We start from the raw sequence: 15,716 nt of genomic DNA on the forward strand, positions 1-15,716 counted from the left end.
AAACCTTTTCAGAGAATAAATCAGCATAACAGAAAGCAAAGAAAAAAAATAATGGCATAAAATTATAATGAATTCACATAGCAGGCCCGCAGAATCGACTTTGTTTTAAAGGAACAACAATTCTTAGTTTGTCCTCCCAAATTTCAATACCGCTGACCTACATTCCAATTCCCCGTTGCAAACTTGCAGCACGAGGAACTGGCCTGCAGTGTGGTATGAGAATCTACAGATAATAACAAGTCTGGTGAGGCTGTGCAGCGATGGGAACCCTCACACGCTGCTGGTGGGAATGTAAAATGGTGCAGCCGTTGTGGAAAACACTCCGGCAGGTCATCCAAAGGTTACACGTAGAGCTGCCATATGACCTGGCAATGCCTCTCACAGGTCTAGATGCAGGAAAAACAAAGATGTTTATCGACAGAAATTTGTACGTGAATGTTCATAGCAGCATTTCATAATAACCAAAAAGTAGAAACACCTCAAATGTCATTAACTGATGCATGGATACATCACTGAACCCAAGTCCACCTGCCAGGTGTGCAGCAAAGCCAATCACTGAGACGTTGGATATACAGCAAGGAACCGGTCTATTCAGGAGGCATCAGAGGAGACGGGAGGGCAAGCCAGAATCTGCTTCCTCAAAGGGGGACAGAAGAAGTTTTTTATAATCATTGGAGTTGAGATTACATAATATATATTGATGAAAAAGGACAGCGGGAGAACTAAAGATTATCTGTGAAGAAAGACAGAGCGTGCACATTGAGGAAACATAAATATCATATATGTCCCTTGTTCATTTTGAGGATGGAGACTTAACCTCAGAATGAGGCGGAATCAGCCCCTCATCTCCAGAGGTTATCTTAGGACAGGGAGAAGGGTCAATGGGCATGCTCTGAGAGCTGGGATGTGCCGGATGGGGTCTTGGGCCCGTTATCCCTGGGTGAGGAATGTATGGCCTTGTTCATTTCTAGGCTGGAACCATATGAGTTGACTTTGAGTCCAGGCTTCTGCAGAGACAGCCAGTGAGTTTGTTAGTGGGGTCTGAAAGACACCATCACTGATTAGGGGAAACAGCTCTCTGAAGAACCAGTTTTAAACTCTCTGCTAGTTTTAACCTCATTAACCCTATCGGGTTCATATTCAACTCCCCCTGAGTTATGATCATTCCTCAATCTTGAGGACTTGGGACGATGACCACTCTGGCTACTTCTTCATCTCCTCAGGGGTAGATTTGGGGTAAAAAGCAATGTTTGTAAATCTTAGCTGCATGCCATGCTGAGCAGAAGTTTTTAACCTTTAGGACAACAGCAGCAAGAGAAATAGAAGCGACATGGAGTCAGACATGCCGAGTGTTTCCCTGCTATAGATATTCCATACGATGGAATACTATTTGACCATAACAATGACGTCTTGACATATACTGCGACGGGAATGAACCTTGAAAGCATTATGCTAAGTGAAAGAAGCCCGTCACAAAAGTCCATATTGTAGGGTTTCTTTTATTTGAAATGTTCAGAATAGACAAATCTGTAGTGAGAGAGAATGGATGGGTGGTTGCCTAGGGCTAGGGTGAGGAGGAACAGATAAGGGGAACAATGGGAAGTGGCTGATAATTGGTACCAAGGCTTCTTTGAGGGGGTGATAAACATGTTCTAACATTGATTGTGTTGATCCTTACACAACACAAGACAGATACTAAAAAGCATTGAATTGCACATTTTAAATGGATCCAATATATGGTTTATGAGTTGTGTCCCAATAAAGCTATTTTTTTGTGGGGTTTTATTTTTATTTTTTTAAACAAGGGAGAGAGAGAGAGAGAGAGAAAGCAAAACCTAGGCATTAGAGAGATCTAGATTCTGGAGGGAAGGAGAATACCGTGAGTTCAGAACTGGACCACCCAATTGTACAGCCTGTTTCTTTTCAACTCACACAGAGATAGTAGATGTCTCGCTTACTGCTGAACATCACTTGGCAATGCAGCTTGGAAAAATCGCTTCCTTCTCTGACTGGGTTATAGATGCTATATGAGAAGAAGGCCAAGTAGCTAAGCTCTTTCTCCAGGGCCTTGCTTTTACTGAAGGGGTAGCTTTTGCCATGTGCTGACTTCACCTGCAACAGTGGTTCTTACCTGGTCCTGTCCGCTTCGTCACAGACCTTCAGTCACTCTTTCAAAATGTGAACTTTAAAAAATAATAATAATAATAATAATAATACAACCTGCCTATGTGGTATTTATTCAGTTTTTAAAAATAGATTTTCGAATTTATGAGTGTCATAAAACACAAATGCCTAATCCAATCCAAGCTAACCTTGCCTTTTAATCACAACGAATCTCATTCTCAGGTATACTTTATTCTTGCTGCAATTTATTGTTTTGGTACTGCTTCAAATTGTAATGGGAAACTCTGTGTAGGCCCTGCTGGTCAAGGTTACCAAAATTCAATGTGCAGGAGGTAAATACTTATTTCACTAGTTTCAGCCAAATAGAATTAATGTAAAGACTCTAAAAGGTGAAGAAGGACATTACGGTCATGTTGTTAGAACCATTGCAAAGAACACAATCTGAAGAAACCCTGGAAAATAAGAATAAGTGTATCCTTATGTCTTTTATGTCCCTTGAAGCCAAAGCAAGATGGTCAAGTTTTTAGCTGCTTCCAGAAGCATCTTCTCTGCCTTTCTCTTTGCGCTCTTCTGCGTTGCCCTCCAGCCCTCCAGAACCACGTCACCCAGCCAGAGCCTCCCATCCCCATGACACCTCTGCCAGCTGTCTCTCTTCCCTGAGTCAGGAACCTTCCATCTCTCCATCTTTCCTCCATTTGTCAAAACGGCATATGTTTTCCATAAGCATGGCCCATCTTGCTAACACTGCTAGATTGTGGGAAATAACCCGGCTAGAACCAATTTACTCCCGTTTGATCACTAGGTCTCCCCAGGGGTGTTTGCATGAAAACAAGGGATCCCACAAGCAAGAATCCTTAACCAAAGAGGGGAATTGATAACAATGGAGCCTGAAGCTCTGAGGCAGGTCTGGGCTAGAGAGATTTATAAATAAAGGAGAAGGAAAAGTCAGCCTTGGGGGTGGTGTGACTGCTCTAAAATTATTTGGAAATTTACCACCAAATTATACATTTCTCTATGACTGTTCATTAACATGCGTCCAGGTGTTTATTTTTTAAGCCATTCCCGCTTAGCCTTACTGTATGCTAGTCACATTTACATAAAGCATCTCTTCAACCAAGTCACAAGAGCCCTGAGAGATGATAAAAATAGAACAGTAGAGTGACTTGAACAGAGCAAGTGGCTTCAGCATAGGTCAACATAGGGTCAGGATTAGCATCCTTTCCTAGAGGAAACGAAAGCAGACCTTTTAATTCAGGAAGGCAGTCCGACAGGGGTTCTTCTGCTCCTGCTTGCTTTCCAGCTTGCATTTCAGAAAGAGCCTGTGAGAGTTTTGAATTATTGTGAGGCATTGATTTCAGAGGGTCAGATGTTGAAGGAGCCCAGGATCCACATCTCGTTCATAGGGATGGTGTCTTGGATATTTATTTGCCAAGCGAGCTGTGTTTACATACCTGGATAACAAATACTAAAGATAGCTTTCTGCTTTCCTCCACCTCATAGATTTTTGCATCAAGATGTTAACAGTGTGAAAAGTCAATAATGTGGAAAATGTTTTCAGTTGCATTTCAGAGATTAGAAAGGAGTTTTTAACTGCTTTTAACCTCTCTCTCATCTCTATCCTCCAATGGGCACCTCCTAAGCAGAGGGAAGATGCAGTCTTATCATCCATTTTCACCCTTTAAAAATTATTTTGTGGGGGCACCTGAGTGGCTCCGTGGTTGAGCATCTGCTTTCGGCTCAGGTCGTGATCCTGGGGTCCTGGGATCGAGTCCCACATCGGAACCTGCTTCCCCCTCTGCCTGTGTCTCTGCCTCTCTCTGTGTCTCTCATGAATAAATAAAATCTTTTTTAAAAATTATGTTTTATTCTTATTTTGAAAAATCAACACGTGTAACAGTAACATGTAATCATTTTAGACTCTGTTCTTCTGTCTCCCTGTTTGAAATGTGATGTAGAAATAACAGTGAGTCGCTTCTTCTACGACTGTCCCATTAACCGTCCGTGACAGTGACCTTTTTGGGGTTTACTCTCGTAAAATACAAACTACACTAATTATTTAAAAACTACGGACAATACTGTGCCTTGATTCATCCAACTTGCCCACTTTTTCACTGTTCCACGGGCTCTTTTTTCCTTTCCTTCTTTTTTTTTTTTTCTGACTTATTTTTTTTTTTTTTTTGGTTCAGATACTTATTCAAATCTCTCTGATAAGGAGTTTGATTTGTAGCTAATTGTAGCAACAGATTTTCATTATTTATGAGTGTCATTGTCAGAACCCATTTGGAAGTCTGACCAAGATAAAGCTGATTCCAACTTCTGATATGACCACAGCAATAAAGCAATTAACCACACCAGTTAAAATGTGCTGAGACCTGGAGGCTACTGATATCTTGACAACCAAGTATATACTATATTGTGCATTATGTTTGACTCATTTCCTAGAAGATTCCACATGTTATTGTTTTATCACAGATAATTTATGGCATCCTCTTTTTTAAGAATATAACGTATGTTATTTCTCACACCAGCCAATTACGTTTAAAATGTTCGTAGATTGAAGAGATAGAAGTAGGAAAATGAAAACTGTGAGTGATATAAATGCTTCATATTCTTAAAAGGTTGATATTATGTGGCAGCATTTAAATCAGTCTTTGTGTACGGTTATTCTTTACATGTATTTTGATTCTGGTCGGTACCTAAATCTCAGACTCTATCATGCCAACAAGCGACAAGAAATGGAAGAGCCAATATATCTGCATCCTACAAGCAAACATATTTCTCTCTCTTCTCATCTATAGTATCATAAAACATGTGAAATTTCAAGAATAGGCACATGATTGGCAAAGTCATTAATAAGAGCAGTCATTTTAAAGTGTCACCTAATTTAAACATTTTTTGCTTGAAGTTATTGCCATGCCATGAGTTTTATTATGCTCGATTTATTAGTAAAGGCCTGCAGGGTTCACAGGCATTTATTTTTCAGGGAACTTGATTTTCAGGGAACTTGATTATCATTAATTTTTAAATACATATTACTCCCACTTTATTTTCAGAGTGAGCTTTATTTGCAAAAATTGGTTTACTCTGATCAATATAGATGTTTCCAGGTGTTTATTAAAGCAGAATGTCTAGAAAGTCAGAGATTTGCAAATTTTACAGACGTTACACTCCAAGACATAGTGAACGTATGCACACACACACACACACACACACACGACATATGTTTACACTGGTTGCTAACTTGAGGTGGGCAGATGTAATAAAAACTGACCAAACCCCTACATACCGCGTAACTTACTCTCTCTTGTCTTCCAAAGAAGTGACATCTGGGTGGGAAAAATCCCATCATTTAGGACTAGAGCCAAGACATGGGAAAGAACTCTGACAGTTTCCATTGCTTCCCAAGTCGCCAAACAAAATCCCATCCCTGATGACAAGTCCTTTCTCTGGGTTGAGTTGTCATGGCCTGTGCTCCTCGGCTTGCCCCTCTCTCTGGAGGTGCTTATGGGCTCAAGTGGTTGACAGAGGGGCTCTAAGCGGGGTGTGGGAAGTCAGTGGGGGAGCCTCCCACTCCCCTCTGGCACCCACTCGACCCTATGCCATGCAGTGCCCGTGTAAACATCTGGTGCTGCTACCTGGGAAACTGGAATGCTTGTGTGTTTTTGTTTCTGTTTTTGCTTTTTTTTTTTTAGGGAGATTTCTTTGAAAACAAAACACAAGAAAACTGAAACATATACTCACTAGTTGTTATCTCTTTTTCCCCCTAATTAGGACAGAATTTTACCCTAAGGCAGTTAGGAGTTTGTGAACCAGCAACTCGAAGAGGACTGGCATTTTGTGCGGAAATGGGGCTCCCCCACAGAGGTTATTCTATCAGTGCAGGGTCCGATGCTGATACTGAAAATGAAGCAGTGATGTCCCCAGAGCACGCCATGAGACTTTGGGGCAGGGGGGTCAAATCAGGCCGCAGCTCCTGCCTTTCAAGTCGGTCCAACTCGGCCCTCACACTGACAGATACAGAGCATGAAAACAAGTCGGACAGTGAGAACGGTAAGTGCCATTTTTTGCTCTATAATGTTGGCCTTCAGTGCTTCTGTTTTAGTTGACTGTGGGGGCATGCTTCTCTTCCTTTCTTCTTTCTTCCCACTCTTCCTTCTCTGACTTTCTTCCCGCTTCCTTTGTTTTCATTTGAATGCAAAGGAATTCAAGAAATGTCCTTGAATAATTCATTTTTTTCCTGGAAAAAAAAAATCAATATTCGACATCAGATTGTTAAATTCTGCAAGCAGTCTATGATGTGTTAGCTTTAGTTTTGAAAAACAGTTTAATTATGTACAGGAAAAAAAAAGATCAGCTTCTACTTATCTTGGACCATGTCACCTGTTATCCTCTGTGGAGTAGCCAAGCAAGTGGTGATAAGGTTTACCCTAGAGCCAGCTTGTAATCAAAGATGTCTTTGTAGATTCCTCTTGAAGATATCTCAAAGAAGTTGCAGAATCTTAGAATGGATGAGTGAGCACCCAGAATAGTTTATGAACAGGGCTCAAGTGATTGAAGAACAAATTTGATCGTGCTTTAAACTAGTTACTAGTTGATGAGAGCAAATGAAATTTTGGTAAACAGGGAGAGTATGGTTTTCGATGTGCTTTGGGGACTGCATTATTATGCAATTAAGTCTACACGCAAAAAATTGGATTTTAGGATATCCAAACAGCAGCATTACATATTGTAAGAAAGGGATCTTTATAAATTATTGGGACTTTTTTCTTATAGCTAATGCAGGACCATAAAAATAGTTCATTTATATGCAATAATAGATTTAAAAGGAAACTTAATTTTTAGTCGGTATTGCTTCAAAGAAGAATTGGAGCATCAGTGCCAACATACCAGACAACAAAGGGACATTTCTCCTTCACATTTAATAGTAACATTGCACTTGCTACTTCAATCTAGTTGTTGATGCTATGTGTATGTGATGCATCAAGAAGCAAGGAGAAAATTAAAATAGAAGAATTGCATGACATTTGAAAAGAAAGATGGTTGTTTTACCAACAGTATTTCATTTGTATTATTTATTGACCAACTTTGTCAGCTATGCTTTGCAATACGAAAGCAGATCTATTCAGCTTTCAATTTTAGCTAAGTCACAGTATGAAATGGTACCTATTGCTTCCTGCTATTATTACCCATTTCCTTCCTACTCCTGAAAAAAAAAAAAACTCTGATTTAAACCAACCAAAACAGTGTCTTTTCTTATGTAGAATGTTAGTGCATTACACCAATCAAGATCAATGGCTAATATGCACTCGATGTATTCATTTTGGTAGTGTCAGTTCTTTTTTTTTTTATAATAAATTTATTTTTATTGGTGTTCAATTTGCCAACATACAGAATAACACCCAGTGCTCATCTCGTCAAGTGCCCCCCTCAGTGCCCGTCACCCATTCACCCCCACCCCCTGCCCTCCTCCCGGTAGTGTCAGTTCTGGGTGGAGACTGGGTTTATTCCAACCCCAAACAGGAAACAAATTCTTTCTGACAAAATGAGTCCTCGAATCAGACTGCCAGCATTTCCCTGAGCCTATCCATTCACCTCAGTAAAACCTGTATTTATATCAGTTTTCATTGTGAATTCAGAAGGTACTAGCCGTAAATGCATAAAATTTGGTATCAACTTTGTTTCCTGTCTATCCAAATCTTCAGGTATGATGGTTATATTCTAATGTAGCACTCGGTATTTCATTTCCCTAAAGTACATGATAAAATTTATGGTAGTTATAGAAAAGAGTAGAACGCAGCAAGATAATGCATCCAGTTCTGATTATCTGCATCAGATCCACACTCGTATCCATTAAATATTTTCTCAATCAGGTCAGCATGTTCTTTCCACCCACACCCTCTATGGCATCTCTTTCTCCTCTGTAATAACACATGTGTCCTGTGATTGCATCTGTAGTGGTAAAACATAAATTAATTTAATGATTTTTTAAATTGTGTATCTGCTAAAGCTATCTCACAGTGAATGCCCAAACACACACCATTTATTTTTTCTTTTAGGAAAATCTAAAACTTACCGAATTGTTAACTTATAGTCAACAGCATAAAATATCCAACTGGTAGGGAGGAGGAAAGGAAAACTGAATGTCTCCCACCACTGGCCCTCACCATTTGCATAGATTCTTGTTACCTGGAGGAGGACCTTGCTTTGTAGACCTTGGTCATGGAGTGATGTCAAGGCAAGAAAAGGCATACTCTTTCTTTTCTCCAGATGGTGGTTATAAAGCAGAATGAACAGAGATAGGAAGAGGGTGTCAAGGGCCTTGCCTTGAAATTCAGAACATTTGGTAGCATTTGTTGAGAGTAAACAGGTCAGCCAAGTTAAGAGTATAAAGTGTCAAAAACAATGTTTGTTGAGCTGGGCAAGTGATGACTTAAACTTGTGTTTACTCTTTTCCCCAAGGTTTGGCTGTGGTTGTTTTAAAAAAAAATTTTTTTTTTTTTTGATGGTCCAAGAGCTCCCAGTGAGGTCAGCTAAGGGAAGAAAGCAAGAGACGAAATAAAACAGATATGGCCTCTTAATGAACACTGGCTATCGCATAGATATAATATCTACCTCCATAGGAACAAATTCAGATTAGTTTATTTGTCCTGAATTTTCAGTGATTAGTCAGAAAGAGCAAGAGTCCACTGAAAGTAAATAATTGCATTAAGAGGTGGGAAAGGATAATTTTCTGAGATATTTAGCGGACCTTTTGAATTGTGGAATGAGATAAGAATATTGAGGATTTTTTTTCTGATAAAAAAACTATGGTTTTTCTTAAGCTAAGTTATAGGAAAAACTAAAATTTATAATCCTACATATGGTCTTCTAACATCTTTCTAAGCAATAGCCTCAAAATTATTACATATTTTTACCATGACTACTTCTAGTCAAATATTTCTCATCTAAAATTACTGAAATAATTCAATCCTATCCTCAGTTATTTTTCATTGCTCTAAGTTTGAAAGACCATTGATTTTCCAGTGATATTTTCCTTTGCCTTTCATTATTTTAACTGTCCAATATCATTCATTGTTGTACTAGGTTCAGATGAGTCTTTGGAAGTTCTATTATAACCCTCTAGGTCGAAACAAGAAGGACATGTGTGAAATAACTCACCAAAATGAAACTAATTTAGGAACCAGACACTGACTTGTTTTCATCCGGTTTAGAATGGGAGTTCTCGTTGACTGTTTTCATCATTTGAAATAACTGTGGATAAGGCTGTTTTCCCCAGAAAAAAAAAAAAAAAAACTTATTCAACATTTGTAAAATTATGCAAGCTGAGTGCCCGATGTTCTAGTTATAACTTCAAAGAAGAGTTTAGTCACTAAAAGGGATTAGGTTTCATTTATTTATTGATAAAGAGGCCAACAGTTCAAGTTTAGAAGGCGCTAGCACTGCTGTGAGGCTAATGAAATTTTGATGGCCCGAGCATCCTGCAAGAGTAAAAGAACATTCGGACCATGTCACACGTATGCGTGTTAGCAGAGATGCAAAACAAGTGATAAAATTTATCCTTTTGCAAAACTAACTCTTCACCAACCATGGGGATTTGAAGTTACAAAGCATTTTGAGGCAAAAAAAAAAAAAAAAAAAAGAAAAAAAAGAAAGAAAGAAATTGCCAGTATATTGAGTTTCGTATGGGATCCCAAATGTTAGTTGTGGTCCGAATTAGGGATCTGGAATCTGGGAGGAGTCCCTTCTTGACACAGGGCTTGCTGCGGTCGCCTTCATCAGGCTAAGTCAGCTGCCAGGCTCCAGGGCAGATGCTGGAGGGGTTTGTGGCCACCTAGTGAGCCGCAGTTCTGGTAAGCTGTTGTGAGGTTACCAGATGAACCGATGAGCCGCCCTAATCAAAGGTAGAATTACCAGTGTGCTCTGGATTGTTTTAAGGGTTTTTCCTGTCTCTGACGTATGGGGTAAAAGACCCCTGGCTGAATTTCCGCTCTGCAGCTTTGCAAGTAATCTGATCTCGGTTCCAAGTGTCTATTTAAATGTCTGAAACAAAGGAGTTTTCTTTTCGAGACATCAACCTTGAAGCCTTAACAATGTTTGTTTGTGCATCTTTTTCCAGAAGAAGCCATAACGCAGACCATCCTTTGTCATGCAGCGCTGTGGCATCATGACAGGTGCCTGGCTGTAGAATCACACTGATTGGGGTGTAGGTCTTTCATTCACCTGCTGAGGCTGTCTGCTCCCGAATCACCAATCACCCAGAGCTCGAGTTCCCAACTTTTCCCTCTGCCTGCTACTCTTGGACAGGTGGGCAGCATCCCAGAGGTGGGATGCTCCTCTGCAGAAGGTCCCCATCTTGTCCCTGTCCCTGTCTCCACAATCTCTTAGGCCTGTTCCCAAGCCATGACCTTTTTTTCTTTTTTCTTTTTTAATTTTTTAATTTTAATTTTTATTTTTTTTAAGCCATGACCTTTGAAGTGAGACAGACCGGGAGGAGCTAGCCCTCCTCTTCTGCCTCACTGGGATTCCAGACCCCAATAGCCCCCACTGGGAGGAGTGGTTGAGAACCTGGTGTACGGGGCAGGTCACCTGGCTTTGATTGGGCCCCACCATCTCCAAGCTGTGTGACGTTGGGCAAGTTACTTAACCTTCCTGTGCTGCAATTTCCACAAGGGTAACATAGAGAAAATAATACTATACAGCCCTCATAGGGTCGTTGTGAGGATTAAATGAGTTCGGATCTATGATGTGCTTAGAACAGTGCCTGGCACCTAGTGAGTTCCAAATAAGTGTGTGCTCTTATCATCTGTAAAGAGCAGAAAATTATATCTCCTTTGTAAGTGGCGATGAAGATTAAGTCAAACAGTATCAAGTACCTACATAGTTTTGGCCCACGGCAGATCTCCCCTCCTCCCCACCCCACCACCTCTTTTTACTCTCCCTCTGTCTGCTGTTAGTTTTGTACATGTGGCAAGATGAGAGAGAGCTAGTGATCTCCAGAAAAGGCACTGATGATTTGCATAGTCTGGAATTTCTGTCACCATTTATTGACTCTTTTATTTTTCTCCCAAACCCCACATCCTTTTTAATTTACTGTAATTAAATGAATGTACATTGAATGGAGCTGATAATTAGTCTGATGGCTGTAGACTTCAAAGACTTTAGAATGCTCCTTCCCCTCCTGGCCAAAGGAAATTTCAAAAGTAGTGTTTCCCTCAAAGGCATGTTACTTAGACAGCCAGTCAATTAAAAGGCAATTTAACTGATGCTCATCAGTTCACACGATAAAATAAATCATTCCTGGAAGACTTTATTTCTCACCTGGGGTCTTAGCAATATACCTGTTGTAGGACCTCACTAATGCCACACTAATTGTGCATGATACTAAACTATTAAGGGCTAATTTGGCTGACAAAGAGGGTATAACAGTAAAGGGCAATATTTTGAGGTATAATAGATACTTGCTTTGTACGGCTAAAGCATTTCAAGGAACCAATTTACTTGTCCTTTGAAATACTGTTTTAAAAGTCTACTTTCGGGATCCCTGGGTGGCGCAGCGGTTTAGCGCCTGCCTTTGGCCCAGGGCGCGATCCTGGAGACCCGGGATCGAATCCCACGTCGGGCTCCCGGTGCATGGAGCCTGCTTCTCCCTCTGCCGGTGTCTCTGCCTCTCTCTCTCTCTCTCTCTCTCTCTGTGTGACTATCATAAATAAATAAAAATTTAAAAAATAATAAAATAAAATAAATAAAAGTCTACTTTCTATATAGCTAGCTGAAGTCTAAAAGTTGAGTCATGAGACTTTAAAAGGACAAAGGTGTGCTTCTTAAACCAATCTGATGAACTATTGCAGTGATAATGTTTAAAACCCATCTCTCAACAGAGAGCTTGTAGCTATTTTGCAATCCAAATTACCTGGCCAAGTAGAATCTGTTCTCAAAGAGCGAGCAGGGCACCTTCTTCTCTCTCTGAGAGACTGCTTGTAGGTGACGGGGAAATGGAAGAACTTGGAGCTCTTCTATCAGCAATTAAATTCTAGAGTAGTCTGGGAGAAACTCTTTGGTGGCGTTGGAGTATCCCGTGTGTCACGTAGTTGTGATGCTCTCCGCAACGACACGGATGTCATTTCTCTTCTGACTCTTTTCACAAAGGGCATATTTGAGTTTTCTGAAGATAATGTGAAGGGAGGTGCAGTAGTTCACCTCTCTCCATTCTGTTACTTCAACTTCATCCATGAACCTTCCAGCCTCCTTTGGAAATTGATTGTAAGAATGAAGATGGAATTCTGTTGCTGTAAGAAATTAATGATATGTCAGTGTTTCCCTAATTTTATGAGATTCTATTACACATACTAAACTATAACATGTACATAAATTCCATTATGAGCTCTCTTCTGGCATGTAACGGTCACTTCCAGCATGCTCTACCATTGTAAATTCTATTTTATGTCTCAGGTGCTCTGGGATGTCAAAACCAGCAAAAGCAATATGTCTTTTTTGCTTACTAAATTGAGCTCAGAATTAGAGCACTGCTTTGCAGAATACCGTCAAATAGTTTCAAATATATAAAAATAATTACGTTGCCTTGCTCTGTAAACATTTATGGCTTAATAGCAACTTGCCATTCTCTTAACAAAAGCTTTCATGTGTCATTTAAGAATGAAATATTTATTTCATGGATATGTTACAAGCCACTCAAGCACAGTAAGCTACGATTTAAATTAGCTTTTTAAAAAAATTTAACATGATGAAACTAGAATTAAGAAGACTACGAAGTCCACTGCCTTTGTTGTGATCACTTAAGTATTTCTATACATTTGTATTTCTCATCCTAAGAGGATTTTTGGAACTTCTTGGTAGGTTGCTACTTTTCACATGAATACTACCATTTCTAAAAAATTCAAGTTGTGTTCTAAGTATTTCTGTTCAAAGTATACGGAGTATGGAGTATATGCTATCTCTCTTTATATTCTAAACATTCTCTTAATGGTAGAGTTGAAATCAAAGTAAAGCATACCATGCACATATCAAAACTGATGATGTATGCTATTTTGATTTTTGAATGTGTTTTTGAAATCCTTGAAAAATCACAGTGGTAGCAATAAAATTGTTTTAATTAATGAATTGAACAGCAATGAATGCTGAATCAGGTTTATCGATGTAATTATCACTGAAATAGAAAAATTAAGTGTTAGAGCCATAGAACCTAAGTATTTGCCATTCTGGGGGTATTCAAGTGTTTGAAGAGAAGCTAACAGGGTTTTTTTGGTTTGGTTTCTTTTTTTTGGTGCTATTTAAAGGATATTCTTCTCAAGTCATAATAATTCTGTTTCTTAACATGATACATGCATACAAGTATAAATGTGAAAATCTTATACATTATTTACTGAGTAGTTTGAATGATGGTTTACTGTATTGAAAGTTTTTATATTTATCAGTGGACTTGGGATAATTTTCCATAATGAATAGACTGTACATAAACCAAATGTAAAACCTTTCTTAAGTGCAGATGAAAATTCATACAAACTCATACACACTTGAGAAAAGGGCAATGAAAACACCTTACGAGTCGTACCTTGACTTTAAATATCATCACAGAGAAACTGAAAAGTGAATAAAGTTTAGATGTGAGTTTTTGAATTGATTTCTTATTTAGTATATCAGCTACGTCTTCATTCAATGAAGAATACATGCTGGGTATCATACCACATGCTGGAAAAATAAAAATGAGTGCGATGTAGCCCCTGACTTCTAGAGATTCATCGGCTAGCTAGGCAAACAGGTCAGTAGAGTCTGTAATTGGATTTTAATGTGGTAAATGATATTACAGCACAATATGCGAAGTCCGTTGTCAGCACAGAGCAGATTGTGGCCAACAGAGACTGGGGGCAGCAGAGGAGAGGATATTTCATAAAGGAAGAGGGACGTAGCATTGGAACTTAAAGGACTTCTAGAAATTCAAGATGTAGACAAAGCAGCGAAGGAGAAAGTGTAAAGTCTTCTGAGAACCATGAGCTGTTTGGTACCTGGAACACAGGATGTGGGTAGGGGAGTGATGATTTGAGGCAATATAAGCAACTTTGCAAACCATATTGCAAAGGGCCACATGGCCATGCTAAGAAACCTGTACTCTTTCCTGTAGGTAATGGAGAGGCTCTGAAGGATTTTCATGCAGAGTAATATTGCAGTCCTATTTGCATTTTACAGAACATTCTGAAAGCAGTATGGAATGTGGACTGTCTTTCCCACAATAGGCTCTCTAGGGGCATGGCCCTGTTCATCATTGTATCTCTGTGCTCACCTCACCCAGTGCCTGAACCTGGAGCTACAGTGTTTGCTGAGCAAAGACACCATGGACTTGTAGGTCAAACTCGAAAGCAAATCAGCCAATCAGATAGTACTATGATCAACGTGTGAGAAAACATAAGTTTAAGGAGAGAGCTGGGGAGAAGAAGAGGATGGATTCAAATAGAAAGAAACAAGAGTTAGTAATTTATTCATTGCATTGGGGTTAGGGAAGAGAAAGACATTTTTTTTTAAAGACTTTATTTATTTATTCATGATAGACACAGAGGGGCGGAGGCAGAGACATAGGCAGAGGGAGAAGCAGGCTCCATGCCGGGAGCCTGATGTGGGACTCAGTCCCTAGACTCCAGGACCACACCCCGGGCCAAAGGCATGTGCTGAACTGCTGAGCCACCCAGGGATTCCCATAAGAGAAAGACATTTTAAAAGAACCTCTAAACATGGAAGAATGGTATAATATAGGTGATGATGTAGTTCAAGTTGGAGGTTTGTGGTAGAGTTAGTAAATCCACCAAGAACAGGTTGTATTTAAGGTGTGTGGGGAACATCAAAGTTGAATAATCTATTAAGCAATTATATAGTGATAAAAAATTTAAATAGATTTTGTTGAAAAACATTTGCCATATGATCTGTATGATTGTAGTTAAAGCCATGGGGTGGAATTAAATAGAACTCTGCCCAAAAGCAAATAGGGTGAGTAGTCAAAAAGAGGACTGAGGTGAAATCCCGAGTTCACCAATATTTAATATGAGGGTGTAAAATAAGTCCAATGGAAGAAACAAAGGGGACCCTTCCTTAGAAACAAAAGGAAAATCAGGAGACAAGAGACAAGAGAGATAGGTTCACAGGAGACAAGAGAGATAGGTCAGAGGAAGCAGAGTCTAAACTTCCAAAAGTCTAGTAAGTTAAATGCAAAGATACTTGCACAGGAAGTTGTTCATTTCTGTCTGAGGGACATGGTGGTCAGATGCTGTGGGTGGAGAGATGAACAAAAAACTCAAAAACATGGCACCAGCAAGTGTAGATTATTCCTTCCAAAGCTCAACTAAGACAGGAGGCAGGGAGGCTGATAACTTCTAAGACCTACAAGGGCAGGGAGGGGTATTTTTTTTTTTTTTTTGGAGGACATTTCAGGATCTTTATAAGGAAAAAGAAGGAGCCATCCAGGAACTAGAAGGAGAAAGGAGAGGAGATCAGGGGATATTAATAGTCTGTAACTTTTAATCCCTCCAAACTTTTTATCTTTTGAGGTACTTTTCATCTTACAAATTTGTGCACATAATAATTTCAGT

General features: G+C 39.5%; 1 protein-coding gene across 7 annotated transcripts in view; it reads left to right on the forward strand.

Annotated features, from left to right (window-relative positions):
• TENM3 (teneurin transmembrane protein 3) overlaps positions 1 to 15,716 on the forward strand; it is a 603,842-nt gene that overhangs the window by 174,083 nt on the left and 414,043 nt on the right. For all 7 annotated transcript variants that reach the window (XM_077848637.1, XM_077848636.1, XM_077848639.1 and 4 more), the window contains exon 3: positions 5,896 to 6,174. In XM_077848637.1, the coding sequence (XP_077704763.1) occupies positions 5,896 to 6,174 (279 nt within the window). The remainder of the gene's footprint in view (positions 1 to 5,895; positions 6,175 to 15,716) is intronic.

The sequence above is a fragment of the Canis aureus genome, chromosome 15, assembly GCF_053574225.1.
Source record: "Canis aureus isolate CA01 chromosome 15, VMU_Caureus_v.1.0, whole genome shotgun sequence".
Taxonomy (NCBI): domain Eukaryota; kingdom Metazoa; phylum Chordata; class Mammalia; order Carnivora; family Canidae; genus Canis; species Canis aureus.